This window comes from Apteryx rowi, unplaced genomic scaffold, assembly GCF_003343035.1.
Source record: "Apteryx rowi isolate R43461 unplaced genomic scaffold, aptRow1 scaffold_492, whole genome shotgun sequence".
Classification (NCBI taxonomy): domain Eukaryota; kingdom Metazoa; phylum Chordata; class Aves; order Apterygiformes; family Apterygidae; genus Apteryx; species Apteryx rowi.
Genome location: NW_020450752.1, coordinates 14,331 through 36,966, shown reverse-complemented (window position 1 = coordinate 36,966; position 22,636 = coordinate 14,331). Strand labels below are relative to the sequence as shown.

Here is a 22,636-nt window from a genome sequence, read left to right as displayed (position 1 = left end):
GGGGGGCTCTCGGGGGGGCCCTGGGCCAGCGTGGGACTCCCTGGGTGCTCARTGGGTGCCCCAGGCCCAATGGGTGCTGGTGGGTGCTCTGGGTTTCATTGGGTGCTTGCTGGGTGTCCTGGATCTGGGGGGGTTGCCTGTGGCTTGAGTGGGGGCCTGATGGGCCTGTGGGTTCCTGTTGGGTGCCTTGGGGTCCTGGGGACCTGGTGGGGGCCTGGTAGGTGCCCTGGGCTAGGGGGGTACACAGCGGGTGTCCCAGTCCTGGTGAGTCCTTGGCTGGCTCCCTTGGTGCTGAGCGGGTGGCTTGGGCTCTGAGGGTGCCCTCGTCTCAAGTGAAGGTCCCGTGGGTGCTGTGGGGGCCTTGGCCTCTTGGATGCCTGGTAGATGCCAGGTGGGTRCTCTGGGCTCRGTGGGTGCTTGGTGGGTGCCCAGAGCCAGGCTGGGCCCAGTGGGTAGCTTGGGCTTGGACAAGTATCTGTGGCTCAAGTGAGGGTGTGATGGGTGCTATGGAGTGTGGTGGTTGTTTTGGTGTCTTGCCTATCCAGTGGGAGCCCAGTGGGTGCTTGGTGGTGGCCCACAGCCAGGTTGGGACTTGTTGGATTGACTGGTGGGAGCCAATGGCTCAGTGGGGGCTTGGTGGATGCCTGGGGCTCAGGGGGTGCCCACTGGAGGCCTGGTGGGTGCCCAGTGGGTGCTTTGGGCTCCTGGGTGCCCAGGTTCTGGTTTAGCTCAGCGGGTGCCTAGTCGGTGCCTGGGGCCCGGGGTTGTGAGTCTGGGGTGACTGGGGTTTGTGCCGGGCAGGGACAGTCAATGCCTGCCGGGGCCCTGAGCACCGGGCCAGGCTGACCCCATGGGTGAGGGGACACCCAGCTGCCAGAGGGATGAATCCCACCGCTCCCAATCCTCCTAGGATGCTCCCACACCTCCTGTAGGACTGGCATCGGGCAGGGCCCCACGGTGAAGCCCTGGCTGTGCCCTACAGGGGCACAGAGAGGTTCCTGGCTGGCCCCGTGGTCGCACGACTGCCCGGGAGCCACGCGTGTCTGCTAACCAGCCGCTGCAGCGCTGCCTCGCTTGAGCATCGCCGCAGGGCCGGCGAGGCCTTTTCCTGGAGACAACGCAGAGAAAGTCTCAGTGGGAAGGGAGTTTCCGGGTCTGTCGCTRCCACTGTTCATGCTGCCAGTACTTACGAGAAAGATGTTTTGTGCAAAACGGATGGATTTTTGCTGCTCCTGTGCRTGTAACGGGCTGATATCTGGCAGACGTAGCAGAGCGGGAAGGAGCTGCTGAGCTGGATTTGAGCGTGGGCTGGTTGCCTTGGGGTCTTGGAGAGGTTTCTCCTGCTCTTGTCCTTAGCAGCATGAATATTGGCAAGGGAGAGAAGGAGCAGAATCAGGCTGGGGAGTCTTCAGGCAGAGGGACTGTAGCCTAGTGCTGCCATGAAGAAGTCGGTATCAAATAGGAATGAGGCAGTTCTGTTCCTTCAGCAAAATTTTGTCAGCAAGGGTAGCTGGTCACTGGGAGGACCAAAGGGAGGGAGTTCTGGGATCTCCACAGCTCAACAGCAGCCGCGCGGTCTCATCTGAAAGACCTAATGTAGTAGCAATGAAAGGGAATGCAGAAGGATCCCTCCGTCTGTGATTTCGGAGATTGGCAGAACTGGTGACACTGGACTACTCTGGTTTTATTGTAGGGCAGCCTGTGCCCGCGTTGGCATAGTTTGGCCAGGCTGGTTTGGCGTCRTGGGGGCGAGCTCAGCACAGGGGTGCTATGGGTGCACGGACGTGAGTTCCCTGGGAGCTTTAGCCTCATCTAGGATGCTTTGGGCGAGAYGGCTGAGTGTGGTGATGCAGCATGGCCAAGGCGGAAATAGTGGTGAAATCTCCTCAGCTATGCGTGTGGAGATCCCTTGTACCTTGCGGTGACGTAAGCTCCAAAGGGAATAGCCCACAGCTGCCAGACAGCTGGGACACAGCTGGTCCCAAGCTGTGTCCTGTGTTGCGTGAAGCGCAGTGGTGCTTGTGGGCCCAGCTCCGTCAGCGCAACGTCCTATAGCTGCGCACATGGGACAACTTTCCCTTGCAGCAGCTCCAGGAGCAGGGGGTGGAGGGAGGGTCTAGCTCTTTGCACTACCAGAGCTGCTGTGAGAAGTTTCTGCATTGGGCACGGGTCAAATTTTGAATATTTTACCCTTCAGGAACCTCGTATCGCCATTTTGGCTTTGCAAGACCCCCGGGCCCTGGGAAGCGGTGCTTTGGGAGGTGCACTGGTCTTCCTCAGGCTGCCCTGCCGATCTCTGCTGGGGTCTGAGTCCCTTCTGCGAGCGCAGCTCGGGAAGCCGTTTGGTGTGCTCGGCGTGCCAGGAACAGCAGCGAGCGAGGACTCAGCGTCCAAAAGGCAGAGTCGAGCCCTTGGACCTACCCCACAAGTCTTGTGTTCGGCTAAGATGGGAACCATCTGTCGGGACGTTGCGTTCCCCATGTCCAGCCAAGCGCTGAGCTTGGCTGAGACATCTGTGCTGTGTACGACCTGCAGGGCCGAGCGCGTTTGCGCTGCTGGAGAGGGCTGAGGGCTGTCCTGTTCTCCTGCTCTGCAAAATACCTTGGGGCCCCAGTGCTTCTGAAGGGAGGTGGACGTTTCTCCCTGCCTGGAGATGCGTGCTCTAACCTGACTCTCCTCCTTGTTTCCCTGAGCAGACAAGGACCCTCCRGCTCAGAAGAAGGTCTCTAGTTTGACAATAAACTTTGGGCCGCAGCACCCGGCTGCCCATGGGGTCCTGCGGCTGGTCATGGAGCTGAGCGGGGAGACCGTGAAGAGGTGCGACCCACACGTTGGCCTGCTGCACCGAGGCACTGAGAAGCTCATTGAGTACAAGACTTATCTCCAGGTAATCTGCAGTGGGGCTTGGAAGGTCTTCTGAGCCTTTGAGGTTTCCTTTTGTGGAAGAGATGGCCTGAGAAGCGTGCCTGGGGGTGTCCGAAGGGAGCACCCTGTGTTTGCGCTGTGGAGGAGCCCGATGCCGAGCCTTTCCCGCTTGTATTCTGGTTCGATCAACAGATCGGTCTCCCTCCGTGTCCAGAAAGGAGCTCCCAGCTTAGGGGTTGTTTTTTGTCTGTGAGATGCTGCGAGGTCTTCAGTAAAGCGTTAGGAAAGTGGTGAGGAGAGCCAAGGTATGTCCCTTYCCGCCAAGAGTAGGAGAAAACCAGGCTGTTTGTCTGTCTGTGGCCATCTAATCAGATACGTCAGCAGCCTTCTGGAGCATTGGAAGTAGATTTAATTATCTGTCAGATTTTGCAGTGGCGTTTGTAAACAGAGCTCTGCAGATTTATCATCCCAATCAGATCTAACCTTTCCGCCAGCAGGAGGAACAGTGCTTGAAATAATCCAGTCCCAGGAAAAGGGGAGCAGCAGGGGACGGGCAGGGAGCCGGGAGTGTGAGGTGCCGGGCCAAGGCAATGTTGGCCACTGCGGCTTTGGAAGAGCGCCATGACAGCTGTGCTCAGCTGCGCAGAGCTGTCCCGTGGTGCCTGCCGGACATCGGCACCGAAAGAGTCGGTTCTCAGCAGGRGTGGCTGGCATGTGCCATGGGAGTCTGTGGATGCCAGGTGGAAATGTAGCCTGCGTCCCCTGTGAGCTGGGCAGAGCGGAGCAGCGCTCCCTTTTCCCTGAGGTAGCTCTGCAGATCAGAGAGCCTGGAGCTCTCACAGGACACACCAARCTCATGGCGTCAGTGTGAGCCACAAAACTCTCGCAGAAGGACTTTCTCCGTGTTTTCCTTCATGCCTCATCCCGAGGAGAGGGTAGTCTGTCTGCAGGGAGGGACACCCTGCTTGCCTGCCCGGGGCCAGAGATTTTGGGCTTTCTTTGTGGCTCGTGTTCTCTGGGAAAATGGAAAAATCTGTCATCGTGCTCCAACTTGCCAAAGCCAACCTGCAGCCTCGCAAAGCTCCAGGAGCTGTCTGGGCTCTGTGCGTAGGGTAGCATCCGGCAGAGGACTCAAGCGTGTTTCTCTCTGTCAGGAAGGCCTAGCGGGACCTGTAGCTCTTGGTTGGCATTTGACCAGGAAAATGCTATGGAAACTGGGGCAAATCCCTGCTGGGGACTGTCACCAGCTGTGTGCTGGAGGGACACCTCTTCCCTGGAGAGAGCTGAGGRGTGGTGGGAATGCCCAGAGTGCTGGGCAGGGCATGTCCGAGGCCTGTCTGCTCTGCTGTTCCAGCTGCGCTCCTCCTGCTCTCTGCATGGTTGTGCTGCATGTGTCCCTTCCATGGAGGGCGAGGCAATGGGCGAACTGAGGCTGGTGTCCGTATCTGAGCGTTACCCGAGTTGGATGAAGCCTCCGAGCGCTCCTGGTAGTCCCAAGCCTTCGCTGCGTGGTTTYGAGTGCAGGCCGCAGCTCCTCAGGAATGTTTCTCTTGGCAGGCATTGCCCTATTTTGACCGTCTCGACTACGTGTCCATGATGTGCAATGAACAAGCCTACTCTCTAGCTGTGGAGAAGCTGCTCAACATCCGTCCGCCTTTGAGGGCTCAGTGGATCCGAGGTGAGAACGATCCCACGCACCTCTGGATCCTTTGTGTGGATGCTCCAGCTCCTGTCCCAAAGGCGAGCGTTCCCGTGAGCCCTTGCCTTGCTTCTCTGCTCKCCCTGTGGCACTGTCAAGGCCTTGTTTGTGAAGGTCTTGGCCATCACATGGGCAGGGGAATCCCACTGGTCTATCCCTGCTTGGCAGCCACAGATGCCTCTGAGGAGGAGGAATGATTCCTGCCCTGCTGCGTTCAGTTTGGGGGCAGCTGGGTGATGCCCTGCCTGTAGGAATGATGAGGGGAGGAGGCCTCCTTCTGAGCTGGGACGTTTCTCCCCACTTCTCCCACCTCAGTGGAGTCAGGGCTCTGCCCCCAGCTTTCCAAGGCCAGTGAAGACCAGCTCTCTGCTTTCCACTGCTTCGATGCCTCTAGGCAGGGGCAGACCCTGTGTCCTGGCCGGCTCAGCCCCAAGTGTCCCTTCCCTGGGGGGTGGTGCGGGGACTCTGTGCAGGAGATGGGGGTGCTCGTCCCTCTAACATGCCATCTCTGCCTCCAGTCCTCTTTGCAGAGATAACCCGGCTCCTGAATCACATTATGGCTGTCACCACGCATGCACTGGACATCGGGGCCATGACCCCCTTCTTCTGGATGTTTGAGGAGAGGGAAAAGGTAAATGCCAGGACAGCTGTACTGAGAGCCTGCTGGGGCCCGGCAGAGCTTCCAGCCCTTCTCTGGGAAGGCCACTCTACTCACAGGGCGGCCAGGAAGAGGACGGGAGATCTCCCTGTAGACCTGCGAAGGGCAGCCTTGCCCCAGAAGAGGGTGTTTTGAGCCTTAGGTCCTAAAAGGGGTTGTGCTAAGGAGGAATTACTATGGGGAACCAGCTACCAGACTGTGGTTTGGCCTGCCTGGAGGTTGCAGACCTGGAGTTTTTGATCCCCTTGGGGTTTCTTTCAGGACAGAGCACTGTGTGGGGTGAACTGCTGGAGGATGCTGTAGATCTGACTTCAGATGTGGTTGGAACAGGAGTAATTTCAAGGGAGGCCGGGAGGCCACAGCCACACTTGTAGGCTAGGGTGACTGGCTTATGACCATCGGATGGAGCCAACCATCCCTCCTGCAAAACCTTTGCACACTTTCTTGTTCACTGGCCACTCTGAGAGGGGCTTTAGTGAGTATTTTGCAGCAAGAGCCGTTCTTGCACAAGGTCCTAGAGCTTTCCATGAGGAAAAGCTATGTCTGCGATGTCGTGGGGGTAGATTTGGGGCTGAGCGCTACCCACAGACGTGGGGTGAGTGCCCTGTATCTTCCTGTGCCCTCGGAGCCAGGGTGCCGTGTCATGCCTGGGTGCAGCGGGCTCCCTTCTCTCCCTGCAGATGTTTGAGTTCTACGAGCGGGTCTCCGGGGCTCGGATGCATGCCGCCTACATCCGACCTGGTGGGGTGCACCAGGTAAGGGCTGCCGTGCTGCTTCCTTCGGCCTCTGCCGAGCTGTGCCTCGAGCTGCCACACGCTGTGGGAGCCCGATCGCTCGGCATCGCCTGCGAGCTGGATTGGACTGGCAGGTTGTCACCGCTGGTGTTGGGCCTCGCTGGGATGCTAGAGAACGGCTCCCTGCAGACCCTCTCCAGTCTGGCGGAGATGTGCAGGGCCATCCCCGTGTCCCTGTGCGGGTGACTGTCCCTCCAGCGCCTCCCAACCTGCAGCCTTGGTGCCACTGGCTGTGCACGGACTCATCTCGCCCTCTTCACGCACAGGACCTGCCCCTGGGGCTGATGGACGACATCTATGAGTTTGTGAAGAATTTCTCCATACGGATAGATGAGGTGGAAGAGGTGAGGCTCTGGGATGAGCAGCTCCGTGACATGGGGACAGGAGCTGTGTCCTGCTTGAAAGCTGGGAGAGAAGGATGATTCCCACTTCCCAGCACCCTGAGAGCTGTCGTAGGGGAGTGGCATCTGTATGGCCTGTCCCCGCTCTCCTCTGGGCATGGCCAGCATAGGCTTATTCACCCAGTCATGCAGTGGCACAAGTGCCAGTAGGTCGAGCTGGCTGGCACCACATGATAGCTAAAAGGCACATCCAGCACCGGCGGGGCTAAAAATCTCTGCCAAGAGGAAGGGGACTGCACAAGGGGGGAGATGGCAGGGGGCAGCCCTACCTTAACTTGGTGCTGCAGATGGGCCACTAACATCCTGCTGCCTGCAGATGCTCACTAACAACCGCATCTGGAAGAACCGCACAGTTGACATCGGGGTCATAACGGCGGAGGAGGCTCTCAACTACGGGTTCAGGTAGGTCTTGTGGTCTGGGGATGCTTGCCGAGGTGGCTCAGCTTCCTGCCAGGGTCGAGCTGTGTCTTCCTCCCTGGCCTGGTGCCAGGCGGGTGGCTGAAGGGGACAGGGAGGCCATGAAGGAGACATGGGGATGTTGTGGGCTCCCTCCTTGACTCTGGAGGGTAGATGCCAGCCCCTGCCAGGCCTCCGGACAGCCCCAGAAGGATCAGAGTTGAACCCAGAGAGCTCAGCGCTGACTGCAGAAGTCCCAAGGGCTGATCAGGCCTGCCTCAGGGACTGATGACTGTCAGATTAGTGCCACCCAGTGGCTGCAGTGTGGCTGGAGCTGTGACTCTGTGTCCTGCTGTCCCTATGCGCCTGCAGTCCCTAAGCCATCCTTCTGGGAGGTCCTGGCTGCTGTGGACCCCGATGTGTGCCTATCACTCACCTGGTTCTCTTTGCCCAGTGGGGTGATGCTACGGGGTTCAGGGATCCACTGGGATCTGCGCAAAACCCAGCCCTACGACGTATATGACCAGGTGGAGTTCGACGTCCCCATCGGCTCTCAGGGCGACTGTTACGATAGGTACGTGGTTTCCCGCTCTGTGCGGGACATGTTCCTGGCTGGGCAGGGTGCTGGGGGACCCTCTGCAGCGTACTGGGGCCTTGGCAGGGTTAGACCTCCTCCGTGGATCAGTGCTGGAGCCATGGTTTCCCCACGGGGTGCTGGTCCTGAGTGGCATGGGGTCTCTGCCATGGCTCTGGCAGCCCGGCAGGTTGCCTACTTCGTGGTTGAGTCCTTCTCTCTGCCCTCCCAGGTACCTGTGCCGYGTAGAGGAGATGCGCCAGTCTCTCCGCATCATCCTTCAATGCCTCAACAAGATGCCTGAGGGAGAGATCAAAGTGGACGATGCCAAAATCTCCCCTCCAAAAAGGGCAGAGATGAAGGTAAAAGCCATATTCCTCCCCTACCGCCCCATCCCAACGGGCCATGCTGCTGGCGCTTGRTGACGACACAGGCGCTCAGCAGTGCAAGGGGTAGGCTGAGGTCTTGCTGGCTGCATGTCAGCGCTCATGCTGGTGAGCAGGAAGTGTGGTTTGGTATCACACTCCCGTGCTGAAGTTTTGGCCTGTGACATCTGCCTCTGCATCTCTCCCTGCCCCACTGGGCAGGGGGGAGGTGTTGTGCGGATGTTCAGCTGGGGGATTGCCTGGCCTCTTTTGCACCTCGTCCCCTYGAGCCAGCTCTGGCCACGCGTGGGTGGGGAGGAAGGCTTTGCGCTGGGCACTTCTGAGTGCAGGTGAGTTTGCTGCACCCATCTTAGCTAAAAAGCAGCTTGTACTGAAGGCCGGGGCCTGCTGTGAGCCAGTGAGAAGGAGATCTGATGGGTCCTGCCCTGCCTTATCACTTCAGCTGCCCACGTTGTTATCGCTGTTGGCCCAGGTTCCCATGCCTGAAGCTTCGCTCTTTGTCAGCAGCCGTTGTGGAGCGGGCAGGAACATGTGTGACRTTTTCTGCCTGCCTCTGTCCCCGGCATGCACAGGGCCACGTGCCTGCCCTGCCGCAGGCGAGCTGCGTGGGCCCTCTGCCGTGGTGACCTCCTCTCTTTGCAGACCTCCATGGAATCCCTGATACATCACTTCAAGCTCTACACGGAGGGCTACCAGGTGCCTCCTGGAGCGACCTACACGGCCATCGAAGCCCCCAAGGTGCCCGTTCTCATTGCATAGTGGGGCAGTGGGCTCAGTGGTATGGYTAATCCCACCCTGACCAGCGCCCGGCACTGCCAGGGGGTGGGAGAAGGGTGCTGGCTGCATGGGGTGGCGGGTGCCTGTCCTGGTTGGCATTGTGCAAACAGCCGCTGCTGGCTGACCCTTGATGCTGCTGGGGACTTGACAGCCCTCCCGTCACCGGGTGGCTGAAGGCTACAAGAGGCTTTAGGCTTCTTGCTACCCAAATCGCAGACRTGTGGGCCATCCCATCCCTTGGGTCTCTTCTCTCACGTGAGACTGGTGTTTGCTGGGCTGGACACAGCCTGTGTGGCTGGGATACTGAGCTGCAGCCCCTTGACAGTGTCGCTGCTTGTCATCAACTCTCTCCCCGTGTCCTTGCAGGGTGAATTTGGTGTCTACCTTGTCTCGGATGGCAGCAGCCGCCCCTACCGCTGCAAGATCAAGGCGCCTGGATTTGCTCACCTGGTAGGCGATCCAGTGCTGCCGTGTGGCTGGGTGGGCCGCGGGCGACGTAGCCTTGCTGTGGGGCTGGAGGACTGGGGGCAGTTGAAGACGTGCTGCTGCAAGGGTGTGATTTGGGCTGGAGCCACCGCAAGGCTCCTCCTTTGGAAGGAGAAAGAGGGGGATAGTTCCAGCCCGCTGGACAGGCAGGTTGGGATGCCCCATGTGTTCGGCCTTGGCTGCATCTGGTGCTGCCAACCCAGGACTCCTTGTGGCCATGTTCCTGGGGACAAGTCCTGGCCAGCCTGGCTCAAAGCAGAGGGATGTCTCCAGGGAACTGGCTGTGATCCATGTGTCCCTGGTCCTTGCTGGTCAATGGGATGTGGCTTGGCAGATGCTGGCTCTTCCTGGGACGAACTTTCTTCCCCAGCTGTCTGCGCTGAGCTCACTCCAAGCGCAGCCCTAACCCTGGAGGCTTGGGCAGAGGCCAAAGGGCTGTCGATTGCATGTTCCCAACGTCAGCAGTTCCTGGTGCAGCTCTTCCTGGTCTTGTGGAGCCCTCCAGGCAGCATGGTGCTTGGGGAGCTGTTGGCTCAGACTGAAGGGAGCCGCTGGACTGCAGGAGGCGGCGAGTGTTGCCAGGATTTAGGGGGGCCGCAGCTGTGCGTGGCGGAGCCAGCCAAGGCCCTTCCCTGCTCCTTTGGGACATGGTTGCTCCTTTGGGCCCCAACTGTCCCTTTGCTGCTGCTTGCTCCGAGGTTTCTCGTGCTTCTGCTGTTAGAGCTGGTTTCCTTTCTCTGCTGATAGCTGACCACTTCCTTCCCCGAAGAAGGGGCCCATGCTGACGGGGGCTGCGCACCCTCTGCTGCTGGACCCCTGCTCCGGGATGTGGGAGCTGGGCTGCGCTGCCCGTGGGGACCAGCCCTGGGGCCTGAGGCTTGCTGCCGGCACCGCACCCCGCTCCGGAAGTGGTGAGCAAGGCTGGGCAGTGCCGGGCCCCGCTCTGCCCCTGCGCTAGAGCTCGTGCCGTTGCACAAAGCCTGGCCTGGGCCAAGGTTCAGGAGATCTGTGCCTCAAATTTGGAAACCTCAGCTTGGGTGAGAGGCAGGGACCTTTCTCCTTGGGGTGAGCAATCTGCAGCTCCTAATGGTTAGCTGTAGGATCAACCAAAGCCGCGCTGGCTCCGTTCCTTACCACTTCTCTTCCTGTGCCGCCTGTATGGTAGATGTGACAGCGGCTGGCAGGGAAGGGCACAGCACCAGGTCAAGGGTGCTGTGCACCCTCGGGAAAGTCCTCAAGAGTCCTCCGGAGCACTGTCCTTGTCGCAACTCGCCACGTCCCAGGACAGAGGCCAGGGTGATGGCTTGTCAAGGGGCTCCCTGAGCTTTGGGCAAGGCTCAGGTGCCCCTGATCCTCGTCGTGGCAGGGGAGGAAGGCTCCAGGCTGACATGGGTGCTCTGTGCTCTCTCCCCTAGGCCGGACTGGATAGGATGTCGCGGGGCCACATGCTGGCAGACGTTGTGGCCATCATCGGTACGTTTGGCTCCTCGGCCTGAGGCTTGAGCACTTGCAGCTGCATGGCCGCGCAAGCCCTTCAAGCTACTGGTTCTTACTGGGGGGTTCCTTCCCTGCTCTTGGGGGCTGGATTAGGGGCCTGGGGTTTGAATCTGCCCTAATCTCTCTCCTCCTCTCGCCAGGCACACAGGACATCGTCTTCGGAGAAGTGGACCGGTGAGGCGGTGGCCCTGTGCCAGCCCCGCTGCGCCTGTCCTGTGCTGTGTGTGCTGCCCCGTGTGCAGGGGTGCCCCAGACTCTCCCTCCTCTGCCTCGCGCTCTGCGTTCTTCATCTGAAGTCAAATAAAGACAAAACTGTGTCCTGCCTGTTGCTCAGCTCGGAGCTGGCACCTCTGTCCCTGCTGACACCCTGCCTCAGCCCTCCACCTCCAGCTGAAACTGGGTGAAACCCTGCTTTTTCTCCCTCTTCCCATGTGAGGCTTGTGGGCAAGAGCTTCCCTTCCCTCTCTCGCTGGCTCCTGGGCATGTCCTCCATCCCCAGGAGGATCCTCCCCAGAGGGCAGTTTCCCTAGCCTGTGGGAGACCGGAGGGAGACTTTGTGGGATTTTGCTGGAGTTGTTCTGCCTCCACTTCCCCACAGCTGCCTCAGTGCCGTTGGGCTGCGGGTTGGGGTTTTCCCCACCGCGAGGCCTGAGGCTGGTGGAGGAGCAGGCTTTGAGCCAGCTCCTCTCCTGCAGCATCGAGTTGTGCAGAGCCGGGGCCAGGCCCTTGTCTCCCTTCCCTGGYGAAGCCCATGAGAGGCACCATGGTGGCTCAAGCAAGGCCTGACTCAGCTGACAGCTTCCTCTTGGGTGACAGCAGCGATTCCTCAGTGTGTCAGAGCCCCAGAGGGTGGGAAGTGGGGTTTGGCTGGGTACCAGCTAGCACCATGCCCAACGAGGGTGCTGCCATGGGAGAGCCAGGCCCGAGGGTGTTTGGGGCTGGGTGTTATCAGCTTGGCACGCGCTGCTTAGGGCCAGCTCACGTGGCCCTGAAAAATGCTTGTTGCCCTTTCCTGGAAGAGCAGTCAGCCTCCGTGGCCTGGCGAGTTCCCTAACGCAACCAAGGTCTGAGAAAAGGAAACGGTGCTGGGCTTGGAGGGCGGGGGGGGCAAGGGAGACGTAAGCCATGAGTGGAGGAAGGCGATTGCTGTGCGGTTACGGAGCCTTCTGCTGACTCAAACGCAACGCCCCGGCCGGCCGGACACTGCGCAGCACCGAGCGCCGCCGCGGAGGCGCGGGGGTCCAGCTCGGCCAGAGCATGGGGATGACCGCCCACCTTGTACTCATCTTGGTGCTGCTTCTCCAGGCCCAAGCAGCAGGTACGGGGGTTGGTGGGGTCCCAGAGGCCAGGTAAGCACCGTTGGCTTCGGGCTGGGGAGGGTCATGCCTTGTTCTGGGAAGAGAAAGCGCCTGGAGGATGCTGTTGAGGCTATTTAAAGGCTCAGGGCCTGGGCTACAGACCCAGAGTGGGTCCATGTCCCTCACTTTGGCTCGTTCAGTGCTGTCCTTGCCCTTCGGTCAGTACCTTTGGGGCGAGACGGGCTCCTCCAGGATCCGTCCTATTGCCCAGGGGGCTGCAGATCTGCTGGCACCCTCCAGCATGGAGACATGGCCATGTCTTTGCCCTGCCCATCTGATCCCCAGTGGCAGCAGCGGGGCGGTGGAAACGGGTGTCTGGGGTGAACAGGGGTGGCTGTGTGTGCTGAGCACTGCAGCGGGGAGCCTGGGTGTCCTAGTGCAGCTCCGTCACGTCTCACTGGCTGGTGATGCTCCTGCCAGCCTGGGCTGTGGAGCTGCACCGGGGCAGGTAAGGGCTGGGGATCCCAGCACCCCTGGGTGCCTGGGGCGGGCTCAGCTCCCTGCAGGGAGCAAAAGGGGATGCCACCATGGGGGAATGGCTCAGCACCCTCCAGGTACCTGATTTCACCTCCAGGCTGGGGTTGGAGCTGGTTGGTGGCACACCCTGGGTTTCGTGYCTTGCACCAGCTGTCCCTGTGGGTTCAGGCACCATCTGGCTGGGGTAGACCTGTTGCCTCTTGGAAAGGAYGGTGCCACCTGCGAACCTGCCAAACTGAACCCGTTGCAGCTCCGTGTCCTGCTCAACACGGCAGCGGCGATGGGCTCTGCACCCCCGTCCCAGCCCTCACTTGGGGTTTTGCATGCTCACGTCTGCCTCTCCTCCGCTGACCCCACTGCTATTTCTGTGCTAGCCAGTGCGGGAGGCGAGGAGCTATATTCAGCCTGGCCTCGCAGCTTTGGGTTTTAATGCTCTTGCCGAGACGTTGCAGAGCTCAGAGGGGGGGCTGGATCCTGCCCTTTTGCAGCCGCCTTTCGTGGGGCTGGGCGAAAGGCAGCAAGGAGCCGTGTCCGGCATCGCCGGGGGGCTGCTCAAGCGAACGTGCAAGAAAGGTGATGTCTGGATGCGCTGGAGCTGAGCTGTGGGCTTGGGCTCGGGCTCAGACACAGGTGACGGCAGCCAAAGCGCCCGGTGCACGTGCGGTGCAGCTCGGGTTTGTTGGCGACGCCACGTTCGGGGCTCCCATGCTCTTTCTGTCCTCCCCAGAGGCCCTGATGGAGCCGGAGTTGTGCTACGTCCTGGACGCCATCCTCTTCCTCTACGGCATCGTCCTCACCATCCTTTATTGCCGCCTGAAGGTAAGCAGCCGGCCCGCGGTCAAGGCTGCATCCGCGCTGCCACTGATGGGGCCAAGCCTCTGCCCCTGCCCCTGCCCGCGGCACCCGGAGGCTGCAGCACCTGCGTCCGGGTGAATCCTGGGCTCAGGGTCCCCAGCAGTGGCTGTGGCAGGGAACAACCCCCCCAGCAGACCCCCCTTTTTCGGAGGAGGGGGTGCCCGTGGAGACTTCAGCGAGTGCCGACTGGGTGAAGAGCCCATCCAGGGTTTTTTTCCTTCCTTCTCCTTCCTTCCTGCAGGTCCAGGTTCAGAGAGCATCCAAAGACAGTTCCAGAGAAGGCAGGGAGGTGAGGTGCTTTTCTCCATGCTCTTCTTCATCTCCAAAGGGCCCAAACCCTCCGTGGCCCTAGCCCAGAGCTGAGGGTGCGAGGGAGAGAAATCAAGGGGTTTTGGGGGGTTGGGGCACCCCTGGGTGAGTGTGTTAGGCTGGGCTTGTCCCCAGGGCAGTGGGTTTTTTGCAGTGCCCGGACACGCCAGCAAACGGTCCCGGTCCTGAAACTGGGGTGGAAAATCCCCAGGTGGAAAATGAAAGGGAAATAATGGGGAACGGGAGCAAAACTGAGCCAGGGAAAGTCACGCCTGCCCCAAAGGATCCCAGGAATCGGCACATGCTGGGCTGGGGGCAAAGCAAGCCCGAGGCGTCTCCCCGCTGGCGCAGGAGAAAAAGCTGCCTGCGCTAACTCCCATTTCCACTTCTGCTTGCGGCCACGGCGTGGGCACAGAGCGCGGGGAGGGTGGAGGGCTGCTGGGGAGGGGGTGGCTCAGCTGCGCCAGGGCGGAAGCGGTTTCTCCTCCTTCCCGATCCGCCGTGCACAGCTCTCTTTCTCTTTCTCTTCTGCAGCAAAAAGGAGAACACATCTACACCGTAAGTCATCCCAGTTTGCTGCCCCTTTGGCCCCGCACAGGGCGGCTGATGCTGTATCCCATGGGTGCTGTATCCCACGGGTGCCATATCCCACGAGGTGCTATATCTCAGGGGGTGCTGTATCCCACGGGGTCCATGTCCTTCAAGTTGCCTATCCCATGCGGTGCCCGATCCCACGGGGTCCATATTCCGTGGGGTGTCATATCCTATGGGGTGCTGTATCTTGTGGGGTGCCCTATACCATTTGTTCTATATCCCTTGGGTGCTGTATCCCATTGGGTGCCCTATCCCAAGGGGTCCATATCCCACAGGTGCCATATCCTGTGAGGTGCCATATCTCATGAGATGCTGTATTCCATGGGGTCCATGTCCCACAAATGCCCTATCCCGTGGGGTGCCCTATCCCATGGGGTGCTGTATCCCATGGATTCTGTATCCCACAAGGTGCCATATCTCATGGGGTCCATATCCCGTAGGCACCCTATATCCCATGGGTGCTGTATCCTATGAATGTCATATCCCACAGGGTGATGTATCCCATGGGTGCCATACCCCATGGGGACCATACCCCATGGGGACCATATGGTGCTATATTCCATGGGTGCTGTATCCTGCGGGTGCTGTATCCTGCAGATGCTGTATCCCGCAGGGTGCTCTATCCCATGGATGCCATATCCCAGGGGTGCCATATCCATGCAGGCAGCCAGCAGTGGCCACCTGGGGACACAACAGGCAGCCTCGCTCGCTCCGATGCTCCCGGAAGCGCGTGGCCCGCGAGGCTCCCACGACCCCCCATCACTGTCTCCCCTCTCCTGCACAGGGGCTCAGCATGGAAAACCAGGAGATGTACGAAACCCTCGAGCCCAAAAGCTCCTAGGGGCCGCGGAGCGGCGCAGACCCCTGGCATCGCCGCGAGGGCTTCCCCATGCCCCAGCCCTCCCCACCGCCTGCTGCGCCAGGCACGGCTCAGCCTCGCCGTTTCCAACGCAGAAGAGCTGCAGATGTTCCTCCTCAACCCTTGCGCTTGGCACTGACCCCCGAAATAGCTATCCCCAAAGGCCAAAGCGGAATCCGTTGCCCTCTCCATCCTCTGTGCTCTCCTGGCCGGATTTATTTGGGGGAGGTTGTAGCAGCATGACCATTCATCCCCGTTGGGGTTTTCCACCCTAAAATGGGCTGCTGAGCCCCGAAAATCCACATTTACAGATTCTGCCATAGAAAACCTTGTAGCCCCCTGCAATGGGGAAGATGGAAACGGTCTCCCGAGAAAAGTATCGAGTTCCTCGGCCAGGACTGAGCTGGAAAGAGCCAGAGGAAGCTCTTGGCCTGGGGACTGGCCAAGGGAGATGTCCCCGGGTGTCCCATCGCGGGGCAGAGGTGATGTGAGGGACACCTCGGCCCGAGCCTGCCGGGCTGCCTGCACCTCCCCAACCAGGGGCGTTCGCCTCTGTGGGTTGTGAATATGGAGCTGGAGTCTTTTCCAGGTGGGAAAAGGCCAATTTTCAGCCCTGGCTCTTTCACATCGCCAGGGCACCCCAAGCTGGGCAGAAGAGCCCTGCAGAACCCCCAAATCCCTTCTTGCCGTGAAATGGCCCTTCCTAAAGACCAGCACATCTGGTGCCGGCATCTCTATTTAAAGATGTCCCAACAGCTCCCATTGTAACAGGATACTTTGAGTTTTCGAGGAAATAAAGCTCTTCTGGAATCTCTCTGATGTGCTTGTGTGCGTTTCCTCCTATTAAAACTGGAATTACAGAAAACGACCAAAAAATGTTTCTCTGTGCAAACACCCAGTGTGGGAACCAGGGAAGTTGCCGGGAGTTTCAAGGGCAAATGGAGAGAGCCACCTTCCCCTCCGCTGCACCCCAAAAGCTGCTTTCCGGGGCCGCACCGAGGGGGGGACCCCTGGTCGTGCCGTGCYGGGCGCCCACAGCACCTGCCGGCCGCTCTTCGCCGTGAGCTATTTGGGGCCCGGCCACGTGATTTCCTCGCCGCCCCCGAGAGTGCCGCAAAAACAGGATGCGCCGTGGCGGGCTGCGAGCGCCGATAGGGACTCTCTGCGGGCAGAAGAGCGGGGCGCTGGCCACATCCCTGCCCCGGCGTGGGTGCCGCCACCCTGGGAGCTCCCCGGGGTGCCCCGAGCGGTGTCAGGCTCCATCCCGGGGCAGAACGGCACCTTGCACCCAAGCCAGGATGAACGTGGGGCCGTTGCAGCACTTCGGGGTGTGGGAATGGCCAGGGAGCGTGGGGCAGGTCCCAGCTCCCGTGGCGAGGTCCCAGCACCCACAGCAGCATCACTGCACCCTTGACGAGGTCCCAGCACCCACAGTGAGGTCCCAGCACCCACAGCAGCATCACTGCACCCTTGATGAGGTCCCAGCACCCACAGTGAGGTCCCAGCACCCACAGCAGCATCACTGCACCCTTGATGAGGTCCCAGCACCCACAGTGAGGTCCTGGCACCCACAGCAGGGCCTCAGGACCCACAGGAGCATCCCAGCACCTTGGTCAAGGTGCCAACACCCACAGCAAGGTGCCAACATCCCCAGCGGGGTCCTGTCACTGCAGTGAGGTCCCAGAACCTTCAGCTGGGTCCCAGCACCCACGTCCTTGGGGAAGGAGCGTGCAAAGGCTGGAGGAGGAGCGCGGCTGGGAAATACTCCTTCAGCAGGAGAAGAAAGCAGCCCCGGCTCCCTGCCGGGGGAAAACAGCACGTGCTGACGTGAACCGCTCCCGATTAATGTTCCCAAAAGGCAAGCTGAACCTTGGATGAGGAATTTGCCGGCTGCAGCAGGACCGATGCCGGGAGCTCTACCTCTGAGCTTAAAAAAATAAAATCTCCAGCAAACCCAGGCCAAGGTGGGCTGTAAGGACAGCGCAGGGCCATGGCTCTCCCCATGCTTGGGCATCCTTGGGCAGCCCAGAAAATGTTCCATTAAATTCCTTTGCATCCTGCTGAACCTGCCCCATTGTGACTGGGGCAATTAAAGTGTTTTGGCAAGGGATAAACCCTGATTTGCCCCTGTTATCAAGCTGGGACAAAGCCGCATTATTTCCACCTGCTGGCAGCAACTCCCACTACAACGGCGAGGCCGACGGCGCGGCGCTGTGCAAACACGGCTCCCCGCCRGCCAGCTGCCCCAGCCCCGACAGCCGGGCAATTCGGGATCAGCCAAGACCAGGGGCCAGGACAGTTGGGCGTTCACAGGACATTAAATGATGCCGCTGTTTAAGGGCAGCCCTGTCCATCCTGGTGGGTGCGGGCAGCTCCGGGTTGGTGTTTGCTCATCCCAAGCCGCTGGTGGTATTTAAAGCCATGGGCAGAGCCCACCAGGCTGCTGCTCTGCCTGCGCCACCAGCTGTGGGTGCCGGGTCCRGCCTCGAGAGCCTCCGCGCCGGTGAGTTGGGCCCAGGGCAAACAGCRTCTGCAGCCCCACGGGGGGTCGGGTTGGGGCAGGTCCCRGGGCTGGAGACCTCAGCACCCCGCAGGCAGGTCCCAGGGCACCCCGGTCCCTGGCCCAAGATGTTCCCTGCACCCATCCTCAACGTCCCGCTGCTGCCGTCACCCAGGGCACCACGTCCTCCTGCCACGGGACSCAGATCTCCGCAGGGTGCCTGGTGCTGCCCCCTGCTCCCTGTGCCCCCTGCCCTCCCCAGCTCTTCCCAGTGCCTTTCCCATCTCTTTCCATCCCTCTCCATCCTTCCCATCACCACCATCCTTCCTGTTGCTCCCATCACCCCCATCACTCCCAATGGATCCCCATCACTCTCCATCACCCTCCCATCCCTCTCCATCCCTCCCCATTGCTTCCATCAATCTCCAGCCCCCCCCATCGATCCCATAGATCCCCTAGATCCCACTGATCCCATTGATCCCGATGATAGTGCCCATCCCTCTCCATCGCTTCCCATCGCTCCCCCTTGTCCCCCATCCCTCTCCATCCCTCCCCATTGCTCCCATCAATCTCCATCAGTCCCCATCACTCCCCATTGCCCCCATCCCTCCCCATAGTTCCCCATCGATCCCATCAATCCCCATTGCCCCCATCGCTCCCCATCCCAAGCCAGTGGGTCCCACACCAGCACCCCCACCCCTGTGCTACCCCGGCGCTCCCGCCAGCCTCCCCCCGCTCCCGCACTGCCGATGCCCCCGAGGCCGCGGCTTTGGCCCCGGGGCTCCAGCGCCCGGGGGCTCTGCAAGGGGCTGGCGGGGCCGGGCTGGGCGAGGGCCGCGGCTGCCCCGGCCGAGCCCCGGCGTCTGCGGCAGCCGCCACCGACCGCAGCGCTGCTCTGCCAGCGCCCCATGGAGCTGCTCGCCACCCTGCCGCTGCCGCTGCTGCTGCTGCTGCTGCTGCCGCCCCCTGCGCTGCCCAGCTGCGGTGAGGGGCTCCCGGGAACCAGGGCTGTGGGGATGGGGTGCACGGGGGGTTGGGGTGCACAGGGGGTCAGGGTGCACGGGGGGTTGGGGTGCACAGGGGGTTGGGGCGTGCGGAGATGGGGTGTGCGGGGATGGGGTGTGCAGAGGACTGAGCTGCATGGGGGACTGCGGTGCATGGGGTGTTGGGGGAAGCGGGGTGTGCGTGGGATTGGGGTGCCCGGGGGAGCTGGGTGTGCAGGGCATCGGGCTATGCAGGGGATCGGGGTGCGCAGGGAATGGGGGTGTTGGGGGGATCAGGGCCCATGAGGAATTGGGGTGCGTGGGGTGTCAGGGTGAATGGGGAAGGGGTGCACAGGGCATCGGGCTGCATGGGCAGTCAGGGTGCGTGAGGAATTGGGGTGCAGGGCAGATGGGGGTGCATGGAGGATCGGGGATGAGGTGCATGGGCAGTGGGGGTGTGTGGGCAGTCGGGGAGCATGCAGGATTGGGGTGCATGGCAGATTGGGGTGCATGGTGAATCGGGGTGCACGGGCAGTCGGGTGCATGGGTGATCYRGGCACACAGGATCAGGCMGTGCAGGGAATGAGGGGCACGTGGGGAAAYGGGGCAGGAGGGGAAGGGGGCAGTGAAGGGCTCTGGGGACACAGCGGTGCCGGGCGCTGATTTTGGGACCCTGCCTGGACACACGCGGTGCCCGGGAGGCCYCAAGTTGGGCGCGTTGCYACCTGCYCRTGGCGGTGGCRGTGGCRGTGCGGGYYRCGACGGTGCYRTCCACAYGCAGCGGGTCCCAGCAGCACGGCCGAGCTCAAGCGGGCCCTCCGCACYGTGCTGGAYGAGTGGGAGGACACGAGCTGCTCCTGCCAGGGCGTCCCCGGGGACCTGGGCGYCCTCAACGCCACCCTGCCCCGCAGCTGCAAGGACATCAAAGCCACCCACAGGGCGGCCAAAGGTGAGCGGTGCCGGGGCTGCACCGGGAGCCCTGTGGCCTCCACCCCACGGCTCCCCGTCCCATCGCTGAGCTGGGTCCCCGGGGCCACCGGCCGCGCTGCCCGGTGACACGGCYGGGGAGCCCGACCCAGCCCRGCCCAGTGGCCCCRGGGCTCTGCCAGCACCGGGGGTCCCATCCCGGGGGCTCCGGGAGGCCTCGGCTCTGGCCCGGTGCTGGCAGGGCTCTGGGCACCCTGGGGCCAGCACTGGCGGGGGGTGGCTAGTGCCRGCGGGGATGGCTCGTGTCAGCAGGGGTGGCTAGTGCTGGCTGGGGGTGGCCAGGGCCAGCAGGGGGTGGCCGGTGCCAGGGGCAGGTGGCCGGTGCCGGGGGCAGGTGGCCGGTGGCGCCGGGGGGTGGCGGGCAGCTCCCGGGGCGGCAGCAGCGCCCAGCACCGGCACCGGCTGCCCCGGCCCCGCGCCCCGCAGACGGGCTCTACACCCTGCGCACCGCCGACGGCGAGACCTACCAGACCTTCTGCGACATGAGCACGGCGGGGGGCGGCTGGACGCTGGTGGCCAGCGTGCACGAGAACAACGCCCACGGCAAGTGCACCGCCGGCGACCGCTGGTCCAGCCAGCAGGGCAGCAGCCCTCTCTGGCCCGAGGGCGACGGCAGCTGGGCCAACAACTGCACCTTCGGCTCYGCCGTGGGCGCCACCAGCGACGACTACAAGGTGGGCGCCCRYGGCCMSTCGCYGSCGGCAGGACACGGCACGGCACGGCGGGGCGGCTCGGGCAGCGGCGGTGGCGATGGCCCCGTCCCATCCCGTTCCGTCCCAGCGGTGCCGTCCTCCCGCAGAACCCGGGGTACTACGACCTCAGCGCCAGGGACCTGTCCGTGTGGCACGTGCCCAACCGGGCGCCCCTGGCCGAGTGGCCCCAGCGGGCCCTGCTGCGCTACCGCACCCAGAGCGGCTTTCTCGCCACCGAGGGCGGCAACCTGCTCCGCCTCTACCAGGTACCGGCGCCCGGCCCGGCCCTGCACCGGTGCCTCCCCACGCGGAGCCTCCGCGGTGCCCGCGGGCCGCTCCGGCACCCCTGCCCACACCCGTCATCGCCTCCCGCCCTGCCAGAAATACCCCGTGCGGTACGGYGCCGGGCAGTGCCCGTCCGACAACGGCCCCGCCGTGCCCGTCGTCTACGACGTCGGCTCGCCCGAGGTCGCCTCCAGATACTACTCGCCCTACGGGCAAAGTGAGTGCGCGCCGGTGGGGCGGTTCGGCTCGCGCCCGTGGGGGCGGCTCGTGCCCGCGGCCCCGGCTCCTCACCGGCTCCTCTGCGCCAGGGGAGTTCATCCCCGGCTTCCTCCAGTTCCGCGTCTTCAACAACGAGAAGGCGGCGATGGCTCTGTGCCCCGGCATGAAAGTCACCGGCTGCAACACCGAGCACGTGAGCACGCGGCGGGCCGGGGCTGCGGCRCAACGGTGCCGGCACCCTGCAGCCGGCGCGAGCTGTGGGTGACGCCGCTGCTGCGTCCCCCCAGCACTGCATCGGGGGTGGTTCTGGGGTGCAACGGGTGCCAGCACCCTGCAGCTGACGCGAGCCGCAGGTGATGCCACCGCCCCGTCCCCCAACAGTGCATCGGGGGCAGTTTTGGGGTGCAACAGGTGCCRGCACCCTGCAGCCGGCACRAGCCATGGGTGATGCCGCTGCCRCGTCCCCCCAGCACTGCATCGGGGGTGGTTCTGGGGTGCAATGGGTGCCGGCACCCTGCAGGCAGCACAAGCTGTGGGTGATGGTGCCGTGTTTCCCTCCCACCCAGCACTGCATCGGGGGCGGCGGGTTCTTCCCCGAGGCGAGCCCGCAGCAGTGCGGAGACTTCCCCGCCTACGCCTGGAACGGCTACGGGACCCACACGGGCTGGAGCACGTCGCGGGAGATCCTGGAGGCCGCCGTGCTGCTCTTCTACCGCTGAGGCCGCGGGCGCCGAGCTCTGCCGCGGGCGCTGGGCTCCGCTGCAGGACCTGGGCTCCGCCGCGGGCGCTGCCAATAAATCCTTCTGCAAAGTCTCGGTGTGCCTGGATCATCCCGTTGGGCTGCGCGGGGGCTCGGGACGGGCTGGCGGGGCATTGGGAGCACGGGAGCCATCAGCCCACGCTGCTGCTTGCTGGCAGGAGCTGCCGCGATGGGGCCAAGCTCCCAGCCACACAACTGGGGTCGGGCACAGCTGCTCATCTGGTGGCGGATGCCGCCGTCTGGTCCCAGCGCATGGAGGTGGCACGCAGGAAGGAGGGGGACAGCTCCCCTCATCCCCCCGCAGCCCTCCTGGAGGGTTATTGCTGAATGACCCCAAACTGGAGGGATGCTGGTGTTGCTGGGAAATGTCCCCGAGCTGTCCCCTTGGATGGGGAGAGCCACGGTCGCATGCTGCCATGGCTCCACACCGCAGCAAGAAGGGAACGGGGGCACCTGGGGTGATTTTCCAGGCTGACCCATGTGCAGCAGGTGGGATGGGGCAGGTGGGACAGAGGCCCTGTAGTCCCCTCAGCACGGGGACGCTGGCACTAGCCACCCCTGGACCGCGTCACCGGGATTTCCCCACTCTCACAGCGCATYCCCAGCCCCTTGCAGTCCTGCACCCAGAGCAGGTCCCTTTTGGGTCCCAGCTCCCATCCCTGAGCTGCTCTGGGACGGTCCCCCAAGGCTGCCCGCCGCCGGCACCCTCCACCTCTCTGGCAGATCTCCTCGGGATGGGTGCACAGCTCATGCACGGGCTGGCACTCGGCGGCATAGCTCCAGGGACCTGTCCCCATTCCCCAGCGCCGGTCCCAGAGCATCCCTGAACACCCAGCGCCTCTCTGGGCCACGAGCACCTCTGCCAGAGGTTTCCTTCGCTGGAGGCTCCCAAAAGGACTTGGACACAGCCAGACTCGCTTTGGAGCAATCTCTATTTGCCTGGTCCTCGTGGCGGAGCCTGGCATCCGCGGCAGAGCCTGGCTCCCATGGCGGAGCCCAGCTCCTGCAGCGGAGCCCAGCGCCTGCGGCAGAGCCCGGCGCCCGCGGCCTCAGCGGTAGAAGAGCAGCACGGCGGCCTCCAGGATCTCCCGCGACGTGCTCCAGCCCGTGTGGGTCCCGTAGCCGTTCCAGGCGTAGGCRGGGAAGTCTCCGCACTGCTGCGGGCTCGCCTCGGGGAAGAACCCGCCGCCCCCGATGCAGTGCTGGGTGGGAGGGAAACACGGCA

General features: G+C 62.7%; 2 protein-coding genes across 2 annotated transcripts; both read left to right on the top strand.

The window, feature by feature from the left end:
• Positions 1-2,678: 2,678 nt before the first annotated feature.
• NDUFS2 (NADH:ubiquinone oxidoreductase core subunit S2) lies at positions 2,679-10,861 on the top strand. The gene is made up of 12 exons (XM_026079088.1): positions 2,679-2,887; positions 4,423-4,543; positions 5,083-5,195; positions 5,903-5,977; positions 6,283-6,360; positions 6,734-6,819; positions 7,268-7,387; positions 7,620-7,749; positions 8,416-8,511; positions 8,917-9,000; positions 10,452-10,509; positions 10,674-10,861. Exons 1-12 carry the CDS (start codon positions 2,789-2,791, stop codon positions 10,709-10,711), a joined length of 1,098 nt encoding a protein of 365 aa, XP_025934873.1. The 5' UTR covers positions 2,679-2,788; the 3' UTR covers positions 10,712-10,861.
• A 102-nt stretch (positions 10,862-10,963) lies between these two features.
• Positions 10,964-21,406, top strand: FCER1G (Fc fragment of IgE receptor Ig). Its single transcript, XM_026079118.1, has 12 exons — positions 10,964-11,851; positions 13,096-13,187; positions 13,465-13,512; positions 14,067-14,090; positions 14,911-14,936; positions 17,325-17,488; positions 19,250-19,417; positions 19,882-20,129; positions 20,255-20,413; positions 20,529-20,649; positions 20,741-20,844; positions 21,218-21,406. The coding sequence occupies exons 1-12, from the start codon at positions 11,791-11,793 to the stop codon at positions 21,368-21,370; spliced, it is 1,368 nt and encodes a 455-aa protein (XP_025934903.1). The 5' UTR covers positions 10,964-11,790; the 3' UTR covers positions 21,371-21,406.
• The last annotated feature ends 1,230 nt before the right edge of the window (positions 21,407-22,636 follow it).